Source organism: Equus asinus, chromosome 6 (assembly GCF_041296235.1).
Source record: "Equus asinus isolate D_3611 breed Donkey chromosome 6, EquAss-T2T_v2, whole genome shotgun sequence".
Lineage (NCBI taxonomy): Eukaryota > Metazoa > Chordata > Mammalia > Perissodactyla > Equidae > Equus > Equus asinus.
The window spans coordinates 44,508,459-44,524,916 of NC_091795.1; the positions used below are offsets into that span (position 1 = coordinate 44,508,459).

Here is a 16,458-nt window from a genome sequence, read left to right on the forward strand (position 1 = left end):
AAAATAACTTCTTTCAGAACTTTGAAAAGTTTAATTCAATTTATAAATCAATTTGAGGAGAATTGATTATCTCTACAGTATGGAATCATTCCACTTAGGGACATGGTGATTCTGCCCACTTTTTCAAGTCTCCCTTTTATGTCCTTCTGAACTGGCTTTAAAAAAAGAAAGCACAATGACGGGCATCTCTGTTTTCAGACAGTCTCTGAATCTGTGAGCTGGTGCTCCCAGCCACTAGAAGTAACAAAAGGAATTCCATTTCTTAGCATTAGAGTATATTTTCAGTATCCACCTTCTCATAAATCTGCAAGAAAGAGATCTCACTTTTCATCCAAAGAATCTGGAGTTCAAAACAGCCTTTACGGAAAAACCGAACTCCAGGGGCAACTGCAAAGCACATTTGGTGTCTAGCTGGCCAGCTTATTTTGCAGGACTCTTTTTCCAACTCCCAAATACTTTCCAGTCTGTGAAATTCATCTCCCCACCACTGTAACTGCAAGAGGCTCCCTGGCACTGGGGAGCTCACACAGTTTTAACGAACGTGGATCTTCTCGGAGGGGCTTTTTATTGTTGAAGTCGGTTTTTAGTAGATAGCAATGAAGCTTCCTGGAATGACTGCGGCTTGGCACATGGAAGGGGGATTTGGGAAGTGTTTAATTGGTCAGAGTTCAGCTCTCCCTTGAGCACAGCCCCAAAGCCTAACCACTATCTGTTTTCAGAAGGAAACCAGGGCTCCTGCACCTCCCTGGTAGCCCACCAGTCAAGAACTTGAATTCGCCTACATCAGGGGTTCTCAAGACTAGCGGAAGGGGGAACTTACACGCAGGGGAATTTTGGAAACGTCTAGACAGTTTTGGTTGTCACCACTGTGACCTCTGTGGGAAGGGGGATTGGGAGAGAGAGAATGGAGGAAGGTGGTACTGGCATCTAGCGAATAAGGTCGGGGATGCTGCTAAACACCCTACAATGCACAAGACGGTCTCACAACAAAGAATTTCCCAGCCTAAAACTCAGTGATGACGAGGTTGAGAAATTCGCCTATTTTCACTAACTGCCCAGGCAGCATGCATTATATTATTAGGAACAAAGACAATGCATTATGTAAAACAGCGATTTTTTTTTTAAAGAGATGATTGGCTTTTAAAAGCCCACACACCTTAACTTTAGACGTGCCCAAAAGTTATGCCTCTCGTAAGCAAGCTTTTCTCATCAATGTTTCTAAAGCAAACGGAAAAGATTCACAGAAACGTAGTAGGGCATCAGCATCCTCAAACTCACGCTCCTCGGTCACAGAAAGCAAGGCAGAAAAGAAGTTTGTCCCCAAACAAACGGCGACGGCTCCCCTGCGGGCGCTCGGGCAGCGAAGGAGAAGGATGGGGAGGCTCGCTCCCCCGACAAAGGCGCAGCGCTCTTGGTCCCTGGAGATGCGTGCCTGACCCAAAGCGACCCTGCCAACAAGCCCAGCCCGGGAAGAAAGCATCATCAGCTTAGTCTAGGGTGCAAACTCACGGCACTTACTTGTCCAAAATGAAGTACAGGTCAAATCCCCCGTAGCAGGCTGGACCCCCTTCCTCCCTGCGTCCCCCTTGCCCGGCGCAGATGAGCACAAAAGTGGCCAAAGAGAGACACTTGAAGCCAATGCCAAGGGCTTTCTGCTCCACGGTGGCCATGACCTGCAGCCCAGGGAGAGGGTAGGGTCCTCTCCTTCCCACGCTCCTCGAACTCGCCAGGACCCTCAGGGGCGAGCCATCCGAGGGGCCCTCCTCTCGGGCCCTTTATTCCCCCTCGCTCTCCTGAAACTCCCCGGAAGCAATTGTCTGGAGGAGTTCAAGGTTTTCCTTCTGGTTTCCGCTTCGATTCTGTTTCTAGGTTTCAAGTTTCAAGAATCCCAATACTGTACTCCGTTTTTTTAAAGGGGCTGCTCCTGACTCGGGCCGGCCGGCCGCTCCGGAGGCTGCGCTGAGGTTTTGCAATTGAAGCAGTTCCGTCCTGACGGTTCTTTGTCCCAGATTTTAAATATTATGGGGTGGGTTTTCAAATTGTTCTTGGTTGGGGGAGTGCTTAGCCTTTTCTCCCTCCTCTCCACCCCTTTCTCATTTTGATGGAGGAAGAAAGTTCAAAGGGTGCCACCTTGTGGCCGGAGATGGAGAAAGCACTCTTCGGCGTTCGCGGGAGCGTGGCTGTCCCCTGTGCCGTATTCTTCTTCCTTTTTCTCAGGCACCTTTCCTTTCTCCATTACCTCTTCTCCATTCCTAGTTCTCACTCTCTAGCCTCTTTTATCCCTGTCCTTTCCTTTTCTATCCTACGTCTGCTGCTAAGGTCACTGTAAACATTTGATGAGAACGGACTTTCTCTAAGCACCGTGGCTCGGACCCCACGCTGGGACCTTTGCAGACAAGCCATTGTGCAATGAAGTAGAGAAGAACGGGGCCTTTGTGATCTGAATCATCCAAATGACCTTACAGTAGTCTTAGCGCAGATCATAAAAGAGACTGTTGGGGTCCAGTCATGTGGTTGAAAACAGCATAAAGAGTCCCACAGAGAAGGCTACTCCTGGCATGGAACAGCTGAGCATTCTAGATTGTCTCTTTCTCCAGATTTCAGAAAGCCTGTAATAAGTTCTTTTCAGCCTGTGAACTTTGACTTTTGTCACCCTATCTTTGATTAAGGGCAGAGGAAGTAAACAGTTTGGGACTGGCAGTGACGTCCTGTGTTAGCCTTTCTGAAGTGAGGGATCCTCTACAGTGGGCTCCGAGCCCCAGTTCCAGACAGAAGCTCAGTTTTAGTTTCATATGAGTTCCACTCTGGGAGTCCTCAATATCATTCTTGCTCCAATTTCCAAGATTATTCCTCCAGACACACATCTTCCCCTCCACTTGTGAGCCTCTAAATTTGAGAAATTCATAATGCATTGAACTAGCCTGCCTCCAAAATGATCCCCAATGTCCCTCATCTCCTGGTATACACTCCCTCTCCCACATGGATAAGACTGACCTGTGTGTAATTAATATGATGTTGCAGAAATGATGGTGTGTGACTTCTGAGGCTAGGTCATCAAAAATATTGTGGCTTTTTCCTTGCTCTCTTGCATCACTTGCTCTGGGAGCCCAGTGCCATGTCTTGAGGTTGCTCAAACAGCCCTATGGAAGAGTCCATGTGGTAAGAAACTGAGATCCTCTGCGGACAACCAGTGTCAGTTTGGCAGGCATGTGAGTGACCCGTCTTGGCAGTGGATCCTCCAGCCCCAGTCAAGCCTTCAGATGACGGCAGCCCTGGGCGACATCTTGACTGCAGCCTCACGAGAGACCCCAAGACAGAACCACTCAACTAAGCCAAATCCAGATTCTTGATCCACAGAAATTATGAGATAATGAATGTGTATTTATGATTTAAGCCTCTAATTTTGAGGGCAATTTGTCACGCAATAATAGACATCTAGTAAATGCCTATGATCATGTTAAAGCTTTGATAATTTCTTTAAGAAAAAAAATTACCTAACTGTATTTCCCAGGTATACTTGACTATGAAACCATTCTTTTCAAATAACACCTATTGACACCCATTCTTTGGGAATTACTATGCTCAGGAAAAAAATAATTGGGAGGAGATCAAAATACTCTAGCTTGTCCATGTCTTCCTTTTCCATACCTTCTCCTTCACCAAAGGATTGAAAACCCATCCTGGCCTCGTTGCAGCTCTGTGTTGAGAAAGAAGGTGGGAAAATCTATAGAAATTAAGCAGGTAAATGAAAGCAAGAAACCAGGAGAAATTGGTTAGGAAAGAAAAGGAATATGAGATAAGAAAACGTAGTGGAGAGAACATTTGTGGGTGCCAGGATAGGCAAATAGGAAAGAGCTTGAATGTGGAAAGGAATTTAGGGGACAGGAGAAGTCAGAGAGGCATCAAGAATGTCTTCTCTCATCCTCATGCCCTAGGGACCTCTTAGGTCCTTTAGAGTTTGGGTAACAGAGGAATGTCTTGAGAGCTTTACAGTTTAGGAATTTAGTGTGGGAAGGAATCAGAAGTGCCCTGACAGAGCTCTTCAGAGTTAGAAACACCATTCTTAAAGAGAGATGAGAGCAGAGCTCCCAGAGCGGGAAGGAAATTCAGTATGAAACAAAGTTATGGGGAAGGGGAGAAAGTGGTAGAGGGTCTTCTGGGACAAAGATGATGCTTTAGAGGACAGAGAAGTGATTAAAGGGATTCAGACGCTTGAATGTCTCAGCTTCCTCTGCTTTTCTTCCAATATTCTAGGAAGAGTTTTATTAATACTTGGTGACCATCTCTAGGTCTTAAAATCGCTCTACCCTTCTCTCCCTCTAGCCCAGAGAAATCCATTCCAGGCGGCTCTTCCAATTAGAGTGTTTTGTGCCAGCCTCATTCACTATGAGGAGGTGTTCTCCAAATATGCCCATGAAGTGAACTTGACATTGAGCTATGGAGGATATGGTTATCCTCAGGGAATGTTGAAGTAAAACAAAGATATCCAGTCTACAACAGGGGTATATGAAGCCCCTGGTGTGATCACACCTTGATGACTCAGCAGGTCTGCAAGAGGAGACATTTTCAGGTTCTTTGAATTGGCAACATTTTCCTTTAGTTGTTAGGATGTAGCAGCCTTAAAATTAGTGCATGTAGAGAAATGGGAGAGATGGATCAGTCGCTTGAGGTTGGAGGAGAACTTGCAAAGAGTCTCTGATGGGCTCCTGCTAGTATTTCCCAGATTAATTTCACAGTTCAGAGATAGTCAAGTAACAAGATCCCCTTATGCAAATCTTACCAATTTCTTGAGGGAACTCTCAATGCTCTGATTGGACTGAGGGTGTTGGGGCTCCTAATCCCTTCCAAGGACCCTGGTGTTCTGGAGGAGACCAATTGGCTTTCTCAAGGTCCATAGAGATAGAAATATGAGGTTTGGAAGGAACTCCTCCACCTCTCAAGCTCAAGTCAGTGGAAGAACAATATAAGTGATGATGTTGGGGCTACAGATAGTTATTTCTGGGGTTGGAGAAACACAGGACCTATTAACCATGCACTTGGAAGTGTTTGAGTGGAAACCTGGAAGTCAAGGCAGAGAGGAGCTTCTTGGAGGAAGAAGCAGTCGATGCCACTTGTTGTGGAAGTCAAGAGGATAAGCCCTGAGAAAACCCCATTGATTTGACACAAGTGTCATTGTGTCAGCAAGGAGCATTCTGGTGGAGTAGTGCAGGGGGACGTTGGCCTGTACTGGGTTTCTAGGAAGAGGAAACTTCACTGTCAAGAAGAGAGAGGAATAAGGGGGTAACTTGCAAATGTTTGAATGTTTTATATGCCACAAGGAAGGACCCTAAGATATTTTAGGATACCGGGAACTTCCGAAAGATTGGAAAGTTTATCTTACTAGACTGATCATCTTAAGGCTTTAGCCCTGCACTCTCATTACTGTTCTACCTGAATTTGTCAGGCTTCCTTCTTTGAGACTGAAATTGTTAAATGCGGCCTGGGTTGTCTACCAGCCTCCAGTGACTTACTCCCCCTGGCTTATCCCCCACTTTCCAACATATGTGACTGAGCCCCTTTTGTCAAACTGTCAAAAACAAAGTTTGTTGTCCTGATAACATTGCCATCTAATCTTCCAAGAATCTCATTGGGCACTAAAGCATCATTTTTCTGGTTTTTTGGCAAAAGTTCTGGAAAATGCTCCAGATAACACAGACTACCCAAAAGAAACTTGGGAATATTTTCCTTAGAAATATTTGTCTACAAATGTGGACAGATCTGACACTCTCTGCCAAATTTTGTGTTAATCAAATGGGCCCTATGTTTGCCAAGTTTTTGGAGGTCCCACTGGTCCTTGGGCTTTGGTGGCACCCCATAACCTCCTAAGGGGAAACATCGTTTAGTAAAAATTATCTCTTTTCATTGCTATGATATTTCCTTCATGCTTGTCCTCCATAGAACTACCATGTGCAAAAAAACCACGAAAGCATTCCCAGAAGCAATTTATCATTCAGAACAACAAAGTTTCTAAAGAATATAAATCAGCTGAATGATGGCTTTTGGGCATAGGAAAAGCAAAGGTACCAATAATAACTTTAAGCCCAGAGGCAGAACTATAGTCTAGAGCAAAATACCTTTGATGGCATTCCATGTGACAGGCCATTCACAACCTCAGCTCAGAAAGAATCAAAACCTTGTTGAGCCCAGCATCCCATTAATAACCCTACCCAGCCTAGTCTAGCTTGAAAATCAATTCAGTCCAATACATCTCTTGATTCGTTTTGGGGCAATCCAAAACCCATCCCAAAGCCCTGTTTACAGCCACCCAAACGCAGAGATAGAACTCATTCAACACAGCCCCAACTCAACTCTGATCAATCTGGAGCCCTAAGAAAAGTGAACTAATTTCATATATCATATATATTCATACCCAGAGACAAATTTTGTTTAATCTGTTTTGCAACCCAGCTCAGCTAAACCCACAGATCACCCCCGTGCATCCTAGGCCGCACCAAGCCCAGCATGAAGTTCAGTCACCAAGCTCCTTTAGCCCAATCCAGGTAGAGTCGAGCCAGAGCTCAAGGCCTAGCACATCAAGCTTTATGAAGGTGCATTCCTACAGGGACTCAGCCAAGAGGATAATCCATAATTCATACCAACATATCCTAAAAAATCCAGCCTAGATCCTCACAAGACTCAAAGCCTCATGAAAAAAATGTTCGTTTTTAGAGCAGAGACCACACCAATCCAACCCAGAACTCAAAGGAGGGATGAAATGGACCAGTACATTCCAGGATACTGACAAGCTCAGAGTTTACAAATGCCCAATGGAAGACTATGTATCAGATAACTCAAGGCCAGCACAAAGCTAAATAAAATATCAATTTAGCCATTTTCTGCCCAGTTCTGCTCAACCCTGGTTTATTTAAGTATATTCAAGACCAAGGTCTTACTCAAAGACCCCAGACCTGTTTACAATTGAAGATACCAGAAGAAATCTACCTAGACCTGTCAAATCCATAACTCCTTCAACATTTTTGCTAATGTTCATTACACAAGTCCCAAGCCGGGAAGACTAGTGGTTCTCAAAGGATGTGAACACATGTGTGGATGGGGATATGTGGCAGGGGTAGTTTGAAGGTAGGGGCAAAGAGGTTTATTCACTCTGAAATAACCTATGGGGTTTTTTCAAGGTACGTATATCTGTAGAATATCAAAAATGGATGTGGGGGTTTCAGGGGCACAGATAGTTTGATACAGTGGCCTTACAGTGGCCAATTTCTTTTCCCTCCATGCCTCATACACTTTTCTTCTCTGATGAGATCTATTGACAAAGAATTAATAGTAATTCCCATAAACTATTTGAGCATTAGGCAGGACAACACACTAATTAGTAGTATAATCGCACATCAGGCTGTTTGGGGCCAAGCACAGCTCTGCCATTATTCACTGGTGACTGTGAAATTTGCATGACCTATCCATAACACAGCTTCTCATCTGCAAAATGGAGATAATAATACTACCTACCTCATTGGGTTGTTGTGTGGTTTCAATGAGATTATGTATGTCATATTGCCCTCAGGAAGCACACAGTAGATGTCAGCTTTTATTTTTCTTGGGGGATTCTGGGAAATTGCATGTGAATTTCTTCTAGAAATGAGAAGAGTAAATTTAGAAGAATCATTTTCGGAGTGTTTGATTTTTCTACTGCCAGTGAGGCAAAGCTGTTTCTGTACCATGGTCATTTACATTTTCAATTTTGAAAAATGCAAAAATGAAGACCATAGCTCATGCAGGATCTACTGTGAATTTATGGTTTCCTAGGATGCATGCAGGAAACAAATAGAAAAAATGCTTTGGGGCTATCAATAATCTATTGGCAGCAATGCTGTTTCTGCTAGCCAAGAATGCCAGAGAGCTAAACTCTAAAGAAATGTCTGAGTAAATTGTTATAAACAGTGATGCTTCCTTCTGATACTGTTTTTTTGAGATCTAATGATCCGTAGGAAAGAAACTTTATTATTTCTCTTTATTAACTCATTTATTCATTAAAAAATAGTTTTTGGATATCTACTATAGGGCAGACCCTATGCTTACACTGAAGATACAAAGATGAATACAATACAGACCTTGCAGAGTTTAGTTGGGAGACACAAATGCATAAAGAGGTGTTGGTACAACAGTGTGGTTAACCTGTCTTCTAGAGGAAACTCAGCAAGTCTCCTCCACCCCACCATGCTAATTCCAAGGAGAAGCAGGTCTGACATAAGGGAATCCTCAGTGATATGCTGTTGGACTGCAACTCTTTGGGATGGCTTGTCCCAGGATGTGAATGACTTAAGACAAGACAAATGTCTCTTCCTACTAGTAATGAGAATACCCTTCCCTAAGAAGATCCAAAAGTGATCAGGAAGGAGCCCATGGAAAGAGACTAAGAGCTGGGCTACTTAAACTGCCTCCAGTCTCAGTGAAAGGAATCCCCAGGATCCTTGTCATGGATCACCAGAACACAGAAGGGCTTGGAGGCAGAGCTGTAGCTGATAACGAAGTATGCATTTACCTGATGAGCTTGCCTCTGAGCATCGACTCCTTAGGGAGCTGCTTGGGCAGCAGTCAGAGCTGGGTTAGCTTTCTGGTGTAGATTTTCAGGCTGAAGTGAGCATGCGTATAAGATGGATGATGTCTAAGAAGGCTCATCCTGAGCATCAAATATGAAAGCATTTGCCCTTACTGTGGCCAAAGTAATGGTGGGGAAGTCCTGTGTCATTCATTGTGAGAGGGCCTATATGTCCCTTGGGATGGGGATTGATTTCTGAAGCTAGAGCAGACTCCTCTCAAAATAGGTAGAGTTCAAGGCATGAATGGTTATTACTACCCAGGTTTTGCTTTACTCTCCATCATATTTCTTATCATGGGTTGAGGACTAATGTACTATGAAATCTTAATCATAGTCGTAAATTTACACACTTAAAGTGTGAGTTTAATCCAAAGAAACTAGTGAAGTCAATCAATACATAAAGAAGACTAGGGACCCCTACAGCATAGGGAAATTTTCATCTTGGGTTGAAATGGAGAGAAAACACAGTGGAATTGGTACAAATCTAAGAGCCAACAAATAAGAAATAAAGAGTCACGCCTAGAACACTCTCTAGAAATCAGGTTTGCTCAGAGGCAGAGGGAAAACTTCAGGTGATAGAGAAGAAGGCTTTAGAATTTGGTGTCTGAAAACAGAAACTTTAAAACTGAACTATGGAGGGAGTTCATCACAAACTTAGTAAGTAATGGGATCAGCTTAAAATATAGTTCTTACTCATGCAGTCAATTCAGGGACTGTGGGAAAGAGAAGAGAAAAAGGAAGAAAAACATCCAAATCCAGCAAACTCTACAGCCTATGTAATAGCATTTTTGGAATTTTTTTTCCATATGTGGATAGTTCCCCATTAATCACGTTCTCCTAACAGCATAAAATTAAAACAACAAGAAGTACATTTTCTACTCTTCATTGCTGCTGCAGTTCAGATATATGCCAGTGGTCCTATGTATTTTTAGTTGGATTATTTTCTCCCTCTCTAAGATCTCTTTATATCTTTTCTTCAAAATTTCCCATGTACCCCCCTCACTCTTAATTGATATGGCTGCTTCATGTTTAGTTGGAAATTAGAGTCCAGAAGACATTTATCTATGTGAGTCTTGCACTCAGGAAAGATGACTGGGATGAAGAACTTTGGAAGTCACTAGTATGTAAGTTGAAGCTGTGAGTGCGCTTGTATATCACCCTGGGCTAAGTGAAGAGAGTGATAAGAAATGAGGGTGAAGGATGGAGCCCAGGGGAACACCAGCATTTTTACAGAGCTTGGCAGAGAAGGAGGAACCAAGAAGAGAAATAAGACATTTCTAGGAGGGAATAGTCATGAGTACCAATTGGGGTAGAGAGGGTGAGAAGATAAGAACTGGAAACTCTTCATTAGATTTAGCAACTGGGAGTTCTTTGATGACCTTCATGAAAGGAACTTAATGGAAATAACGCTAGGAAAAAAGGAAAATTCAAAGAAAAAAAAGAACCCAGAAATTAAAGCACAATGGTAAAACTGTAAAACCTCAACAGAATAAATGGAAAATAAGCTCGAAGACATTTTTTTCAGGAAGTAGGGTAAAAAAAATAAGGAGATGAAAAAGATAAGTTGAAAACATACACTAGATAATGGCCAAGTGCAGGAGGTCTGACATCTGAATAACGGAATCACAGAATGTGAGAGCAGAGAAAATAAAGGGAAGGAATCATCACAAAGAAAATTTCCTAGAATGAAGGACATGTGCTGGAAAGGGGAGGCAGGACCAGCACCAAGACTGAGTGGTGATAAGTTTGGGGATGAGAGGGAAGATTGTAGCATGACAGATTCTCTGTCCACCAGGGTCCTGCGTGGCTTCAGTGGCCAGTGGAGATATTAGCATTGCTTAGCCTTCTGGTCATTTACTACTACAAAAAAAATCACCCCACAATGGAATGACTTAAAACAATAATTTATTATTGTCACTCATGGTTCCATGGGTTGACTGGGAGCTCAGCTGGCACCTGTCATTTGGGGTCTCCCGTGTGATTACAGCAAGATATCAGCTGGCTGCAGTCATCTAAAGGATCAGTTGAGCTGGATGTCCAAGATGACCCCCTCACTTGGCTGGCAGTTGATGCTGGCTGTTGACTGGGAGCTCAGGTGGAGTTTTTAATTATAACATGTATGCATGGCCTCCCATGTGGCTTAGGCTTCCTATGGCTTGGTGACTCAGTTCCCAAAAGCAGTGGTCCAAAAGTGAGCAGTCCAAGCAACTCAGGAAGAGTGACAAGTCTTTTATATCTGACTCTTGAAAGTCTCAGAACATCATTTTTCGTCTCTCTTGGCCAAGGGAAATCACTAAGGCCAGCTCAGTTCTGAGAGGAGAGAATTAGACTAATTTTTGACGCCAGGAAAAGCATGCCCGTATAGTGAGGTAAGGAATTGATGGAGGCCATATTTCAGGAGTCTGCCACAGCCTGAATAGACTCCAGCCAAAGCATGACAGTGGTGGGGTGGGCCTGGAATGTATGTAATGGAATAAGATAGGTGGTTATTAAATGCCTACTATGCACCAACACCTTTGCATACATTGTTGTATTTAATCTTTTCAACAACCCTGTGAAGTAGTGTGGCAGATTGAGTTTTCAGGGCCAATTCTTCACTGTTCCCTGCGTCCATGCTCTTTGCCATATAACTTTTCAGTGCCTTTCCCATGAGAAGTACACAAGGGGATTACTTCCCTGTACCTCGACTTTGGACTTGCTTAAGACTTGCTTTGGTCCATGATAGTAGTTGTGGTGCAAACAGGATCTTGCAATGTATTTGTATGGTTGGCCACGCTCTCTAGCACTTTTGCTCTTGTCATGAGATAAATTTCTCCAGGGATGTGCTGCCTCTTCCACCTGGAGCCCAGAATAGGACACATGCAACAGAATAGAGCCAGGTAAATTCATAACTTGAAGCAGAGACGTTCAGCTGAGCCCAGGCTAGGTCAGCCAACTCCCAGCTACCTGACCACAGGTGCGTGAAAAATAAATGCTTACTATTGAATGCTACTGAGATTCTGTGGTTGTTTGTAATAGTTGACTAATAGAGTAGGCATTATCAGCTCCATTTTTTTCCTGAGGACCTGAGCAGTTAATTAGCTTACCTAAGGACAGTTTTTGAATCCTGCTCTGCTTAATCCAGCACCCCACACTGTCTGCTACACTGGTACTACAGGAGGTGGGTTAAGATGTGTGTGACCAAGCTCCTACACTGCCCTAGTGGGCACTGGGTGGGGAGTTGGAGGAGACCAGTTTCTAGAGATCAAAGTGGGAGGGCTCCTCCCTCTATTGCTTCCTTAGGAAGTTCTTAGAGATTGCTGAGAATTTTGGTCTTGGCGTGTGTGGGGGTGGGGAGGAGCGTTGCTGTGCTGAGTTTCACTGTTTCCTGAGCAATTTCCACTGAAGAGATGAACAACTGAGAAGGGAGGGCCCATCCACAGAGCTCAAGCATGAAAGACAGCATTGTTGATTTGACTGCCTTGTGTGGTTAGCTAAAGGACTCAAAAGTCCCTGGGAGAGCATTGGTCTCATAGAGAATAACTCCGCGTGTATGCATGCATGCGTGTGGGGGTGTGTGTGTGAGGAGGATTGGGACTATGTACCCTAGAGCCCTAACATTTGATACTCTTCTGAATGAGAACAAACAGAGGACTTGGCATTCATCTAAGACTTAGCTTTTGATATTTATGCGAATTAAAGCTCTCTCTTTCATGTCCCATGCTTGCTCTCTCAGTGAATGATGCTATATGAGTAAATGGGTGAGAGAAAAAGCACTGGACTCAGAGCAAAACCTGAGGCCCAGTCCTGGTCCATCAGCATTCACCAGCTCTGTGGTTCTGAGTGAATCCCTTCACCTCGCTAAGGCTCAGTTTCCACATGGGCATCATGATGCCTGTCCTAACTCCCTCACACCACAAGGGCAAAGTGAGAGCCTGGATGGAGAAACACATACCTTCATCAAATAGCTGGTGGATGAGCAAATCTGTATATTTCTGGACTAAAAATTGTTAATGCATATCAAGAACCCAGAAAGATTATTTTTAATTTTCTTGTTTTTGCATTAATAATAATAATAAAAAAAGATGCATATGAGGTCTGCCTCTGTCATTATCTGGCTGCAGTCTGTTCAGGTCGAGGCTAATATTGGCCACTATCCAGTGAGGCCATGCAAGTCCTATAGACATCAGTAGGTTTATAAGCATCCCTCCCCCCCTCAGCTCCAGAGTCACCGCAGCCTGTCACAGGTGCTGGTCCCTTTGGCCACTTACCAGATCCTCATGGCCCCTTGACAAGGCCCTGGTGGGGTCTGACATTGACTCAGCTTCCTCTACAGGGCCTGGTCTAAAGTGGCATTTAAACCCTATATATTAACTCTCCTCTTTTCCATATTCTCTTTGAACTGAATAAATAATACAAAAATAGAGTAAAAATGCATTTTAGCAATAGAAAAGATGCCATTGAAAACCAGAAACTGAGAAGCTTTTGTTACCTGTACTGCGATAAAGGACTAGATTGAGGGGCATTGTAAATGAGGATATAAACAATGTAATTATTGGCTATTTAAATAAATAATGATAGTGTCAAGAATATATGTCAAAAATTAAGGAATGAAGTAAAGATATACACAGGAAGAAATTAATGATGGTAAATGTATTATTTAACAAACAAAAGAATTATAAAAATAAATTAAGTAATTGACTCAATAAACTAGAAGAAAATAACGCAATAAACTAAGGAGAGTACAAATGAACAAACAATATTATAGAAAATATAAATTGAAATTATAAAACTGAAAAGCAGGAGAATTGCTCAGCAAACTCTGGAGCTACTTCTTTGGTTTGGAGCAGAGACCACTGTTTAGATGACACAAACTTGATTGCAAAGGTCACTTGGATGAACTGTTGCAACTTGGACCGGAATCTGCACCAAGAGCCAAACTCTGGCAAAACAGGAGGTTCAGCTTTAGCTTTAGGTTTGACAAGTTTTAGGAGGGGCGCTTCTTTCAAATATCCATGTTTTAGCGTTAGAGCCAGACCTCCTGTGTGGGGCACAGGGACAGCTGGAACTCAGCCAATACCGGTAGCAATTGAGGAGTCTTCCAGGCTCAGTGAGACACGTCTGGGTTCCGGTTCCATGCAGAAGCAAGAGCAACCAGGAAGCTTCTTGAGACGTGAGTACACCCCAGGGTGGTCGAGAGGTGGCAGACCAAAAGCCCAGTGAGATAGGAAGATTGCAACTTTGCTAATCTCAGCAGATGAATTTTGAGAGTGGTGCTTTGAGATATGACTAGGGAGCCATTATTTGCTGCCGAACTATAAAGCAGGGCACTTCAGTTATGTAAGAGCAATTCATTACAAGCTGTAGCCCATTTCTGATTAAGTTAAATGTTTTATCTTGCATTGTGAAACAGACCTTGTAATAATGCTAAAATCATAGAAGCATTTTCTTATCTGACCAAGGTTTTAACCTCCTACTTCATTTAAAATAGTTCATTCCAAATATAAATATTTTAAAGATTATCTTCACTTCTTTCTTTTTTAAGGCAATCTAATAAATATTAGACAAATTAGACAAAATAAATTTTCAAGATATCTTTGACAAACTGATTATTGGCATGCTGTTTAATGATGAAAAATAGAAGGTATAAATTGAGTATATCTGCTGTTACCTTCTTATTTTGCAATACTCTTGATGTTCTAGCCACTACGATTAGGCAAAAAGAAAGGAAGGAAGAAAGGAAAAAAAAATGAGAAATTGTAGTAAAGGAGATACATGATCAAATCTGTCGGCGTTATTATCTCTACAAGACTGCCTCTGCTTCAGATACTCACTGCAGGCTTGGAAGTCTCCAGGCCTCCCTCACTTCTGACCAGTGGCTGCAAAGTCAGGGACTCTCACTACCATCTCAAGTTTGCTAATTCACTAAAAGGACTCAGAGCTCAGGAAATCACTATATTTACACTTACGGATTTATTGTAGCAATGGCATACAAATCAGAACCAACCAAAGAGAGATGCATAGGGTGAGCTCTGAGAGGGTCCCAGTACTGGAACTTCCTTTGTTCTCTCTCCACAGAGTCAGGATCATCACCCTTTTGACACATTGATGTGGAATGTCACCAACCAGGGAAGCTTACCTGAGCTTTGGTGTTCCTAGTTTTTATTGGGGCTTCATTATGTAGGCATCATTGATTGAATCATTGGTCATGTGGCTCAATCTCCAGCCTCCTCACCTCCCCTGAGGTCAGGCTGATACCATGTGGCTCAAAGCCTCAACCCTCTAATCACATGGTTGGTCTTTCTGGCATGACCAGCCCCCATCCTGAGTCATCTCCTTTGCATAAACTATCTAGGGGCCCACCATGAGTCATCTCATTAGCATGAACTATCATGTGTGGTCTGAGGGGACCACTATGGATAACAAAGACATTCCTATCACTGGGGGAATTACAAGCCTTTAGAGACTACCTCCCAGGAACCTGGGACAGAGGCCAGCAATATTCTTTATTATATGCCAGCCTGTCTAATATCAAATAGCAACCCTTCCACCACCTCAACCTTCCCTGATGGGCTGCCTTCTTTCCTTGTGTCATTCTGCTCCCTCCTTAACAGTTATCATTCTTATTGTGTATTTATTTATTGATTGATTTTCTCCACCACTGGAATGTAAACTTCATGAAGACAGGTACTTTAATTGCTTTTTTTCCCCCTGCTTTATCTCCAGTGCCTAGAAAAGACTATCACATAGGAGGGCTCAATAATACTTGTCAAATAAATGAATGAATAACATAAGCATAGAGTTGCAGATGGAATGTGCTATTGATGATACTCTTAGTTAAGGGAACCGAGCTGTGACTTCTGTCTGATTTGAATCTTATGACTCAAGATAATACTAGGCCACAACTAGAAGGACCTACAATTAGAATGTACAACTATGTACTTGCGGGCTTTGGGGAGAAAAAGAAGAAAAAAAAAAGATTGGCAACAGATGTTAGCTCAGGTGTCAATCTTTAAAAAAAGAAGAAAAAAGATAATACTAGGAAAGAGGATGGTTAAAACAGATCCAGCCTAATTTGAATATCTGAGTAGGAGTGATTTAAATGTAAGGTTTTGCATACTTCCCCTGATGCTTGAATTTAATTGTACTTCCTGATATTCTTAATTGGTTATTTCCACGTTTTGAGTATTTTAGGAAGCATAAAACTCAGTTAATACATATGTGTATCTATCGATATGAAAGTACCTTGGAAAAATGGACTTTAGCTTAAAGCTTATTAGTGAATGTTCTGGAAGGATCCAATTACTAGAAATTTGGTTTAAATTATGTAGTTATGTCAGAAGTGCAATTGGGAGGAGACAAGAAAGATATTCTAATAATGGGCAAGGGCTTATATTATCTGCTCCTCTCTGGTGCCTTTTGGGGTTATGAAGTCACTAAAACTTCTGATGACCCCACAAGCTAGCCCTGTGAGCTCCCTGCATGTCCTCCTCACCCGATGGGCCGGGGCGCTAAGGCGAGCCACGGTTTGGTGTGAGTTACTCGGTTACCCACAAGGCCAAACAAAACTGCAAAAGGAAAACTGCACAGCAGGCTTCCAGGCAGTGATTTAGAGCCTTGCGGAGAGCTGGGCTTGGCAGCCCAGGAACAGAGGCTTCTCTCGGCAGACCTCTCAGCATCCTGGTGCTGAATGAACTCATTTTCACTTACGACACTCTTCTGGGGACAGGAGTCAAAGGCTGAATATTTGGAGCCACCAGCCTCAGAGTTGAGCCAGAGATGAGAGGCCTCTCTGCCTTATGTTGGAATGAAAGAGCAGTCTCTTTCCGTCCACATGGGTCTACCTTCTTATTGCCTTCCTAACATGATCTTATTTACTGTGC

General features: G+C 42.9%; 2 protein-coding genes across 4 annotated transcripts in view; one reads left to right on the plus strand and one right to left on the minus strand.

Moving 5' to 3' along the window:
- Nucleotides 1–2,070, minus strand: part of ANTXR1 (ANTXR cell adhesion molecule 1) — a 218,814-nt gene extending 216,744 nt beyond the window's left edge. The window contains exon 1 of one of the 2 annotated variants that reach the window (XM_044772614.2): nucleotides 1,519–2,070. In XM_044772614.2, coding sequence (XP_044628549.1) covers nucleotides 1,519–1,670 — 152 coding nt within the window. In that variant the 5' untranslated portion in view covers nucleotides 1,671–2,070. Of the gene's footprint in view, nucleotides 1–1,156; nucleotides 1,387–1,518 lie in introns of those variants that run through there. The other variant, XM_070512010.1, reaches the window with a different exon arrangement.
- Nucleotides 1–16,458, plus strand: part of GKN2 (gastrokine 2) — a 69,260-nt gene that overhangs the window by 16,615 nt on the left and 36,187 nt on the right. The window contains exon 1 of one of the 2 annotated variants that reach the window (XM_044771823.2): nucleotides 13,500–13,748. The exons of the other annotated variant lie outside the window; for it this stretch is intronic. The gene's annotated coding sequence lies outside the window, so the exon portion shown is untranslated. Of the gene's footprint in view, nucleotides 1–13,499; nucleotides 13,749–16,458 lie in introns of those variants that run through there. 2 annotated transcript variants of the gene reach the window in all.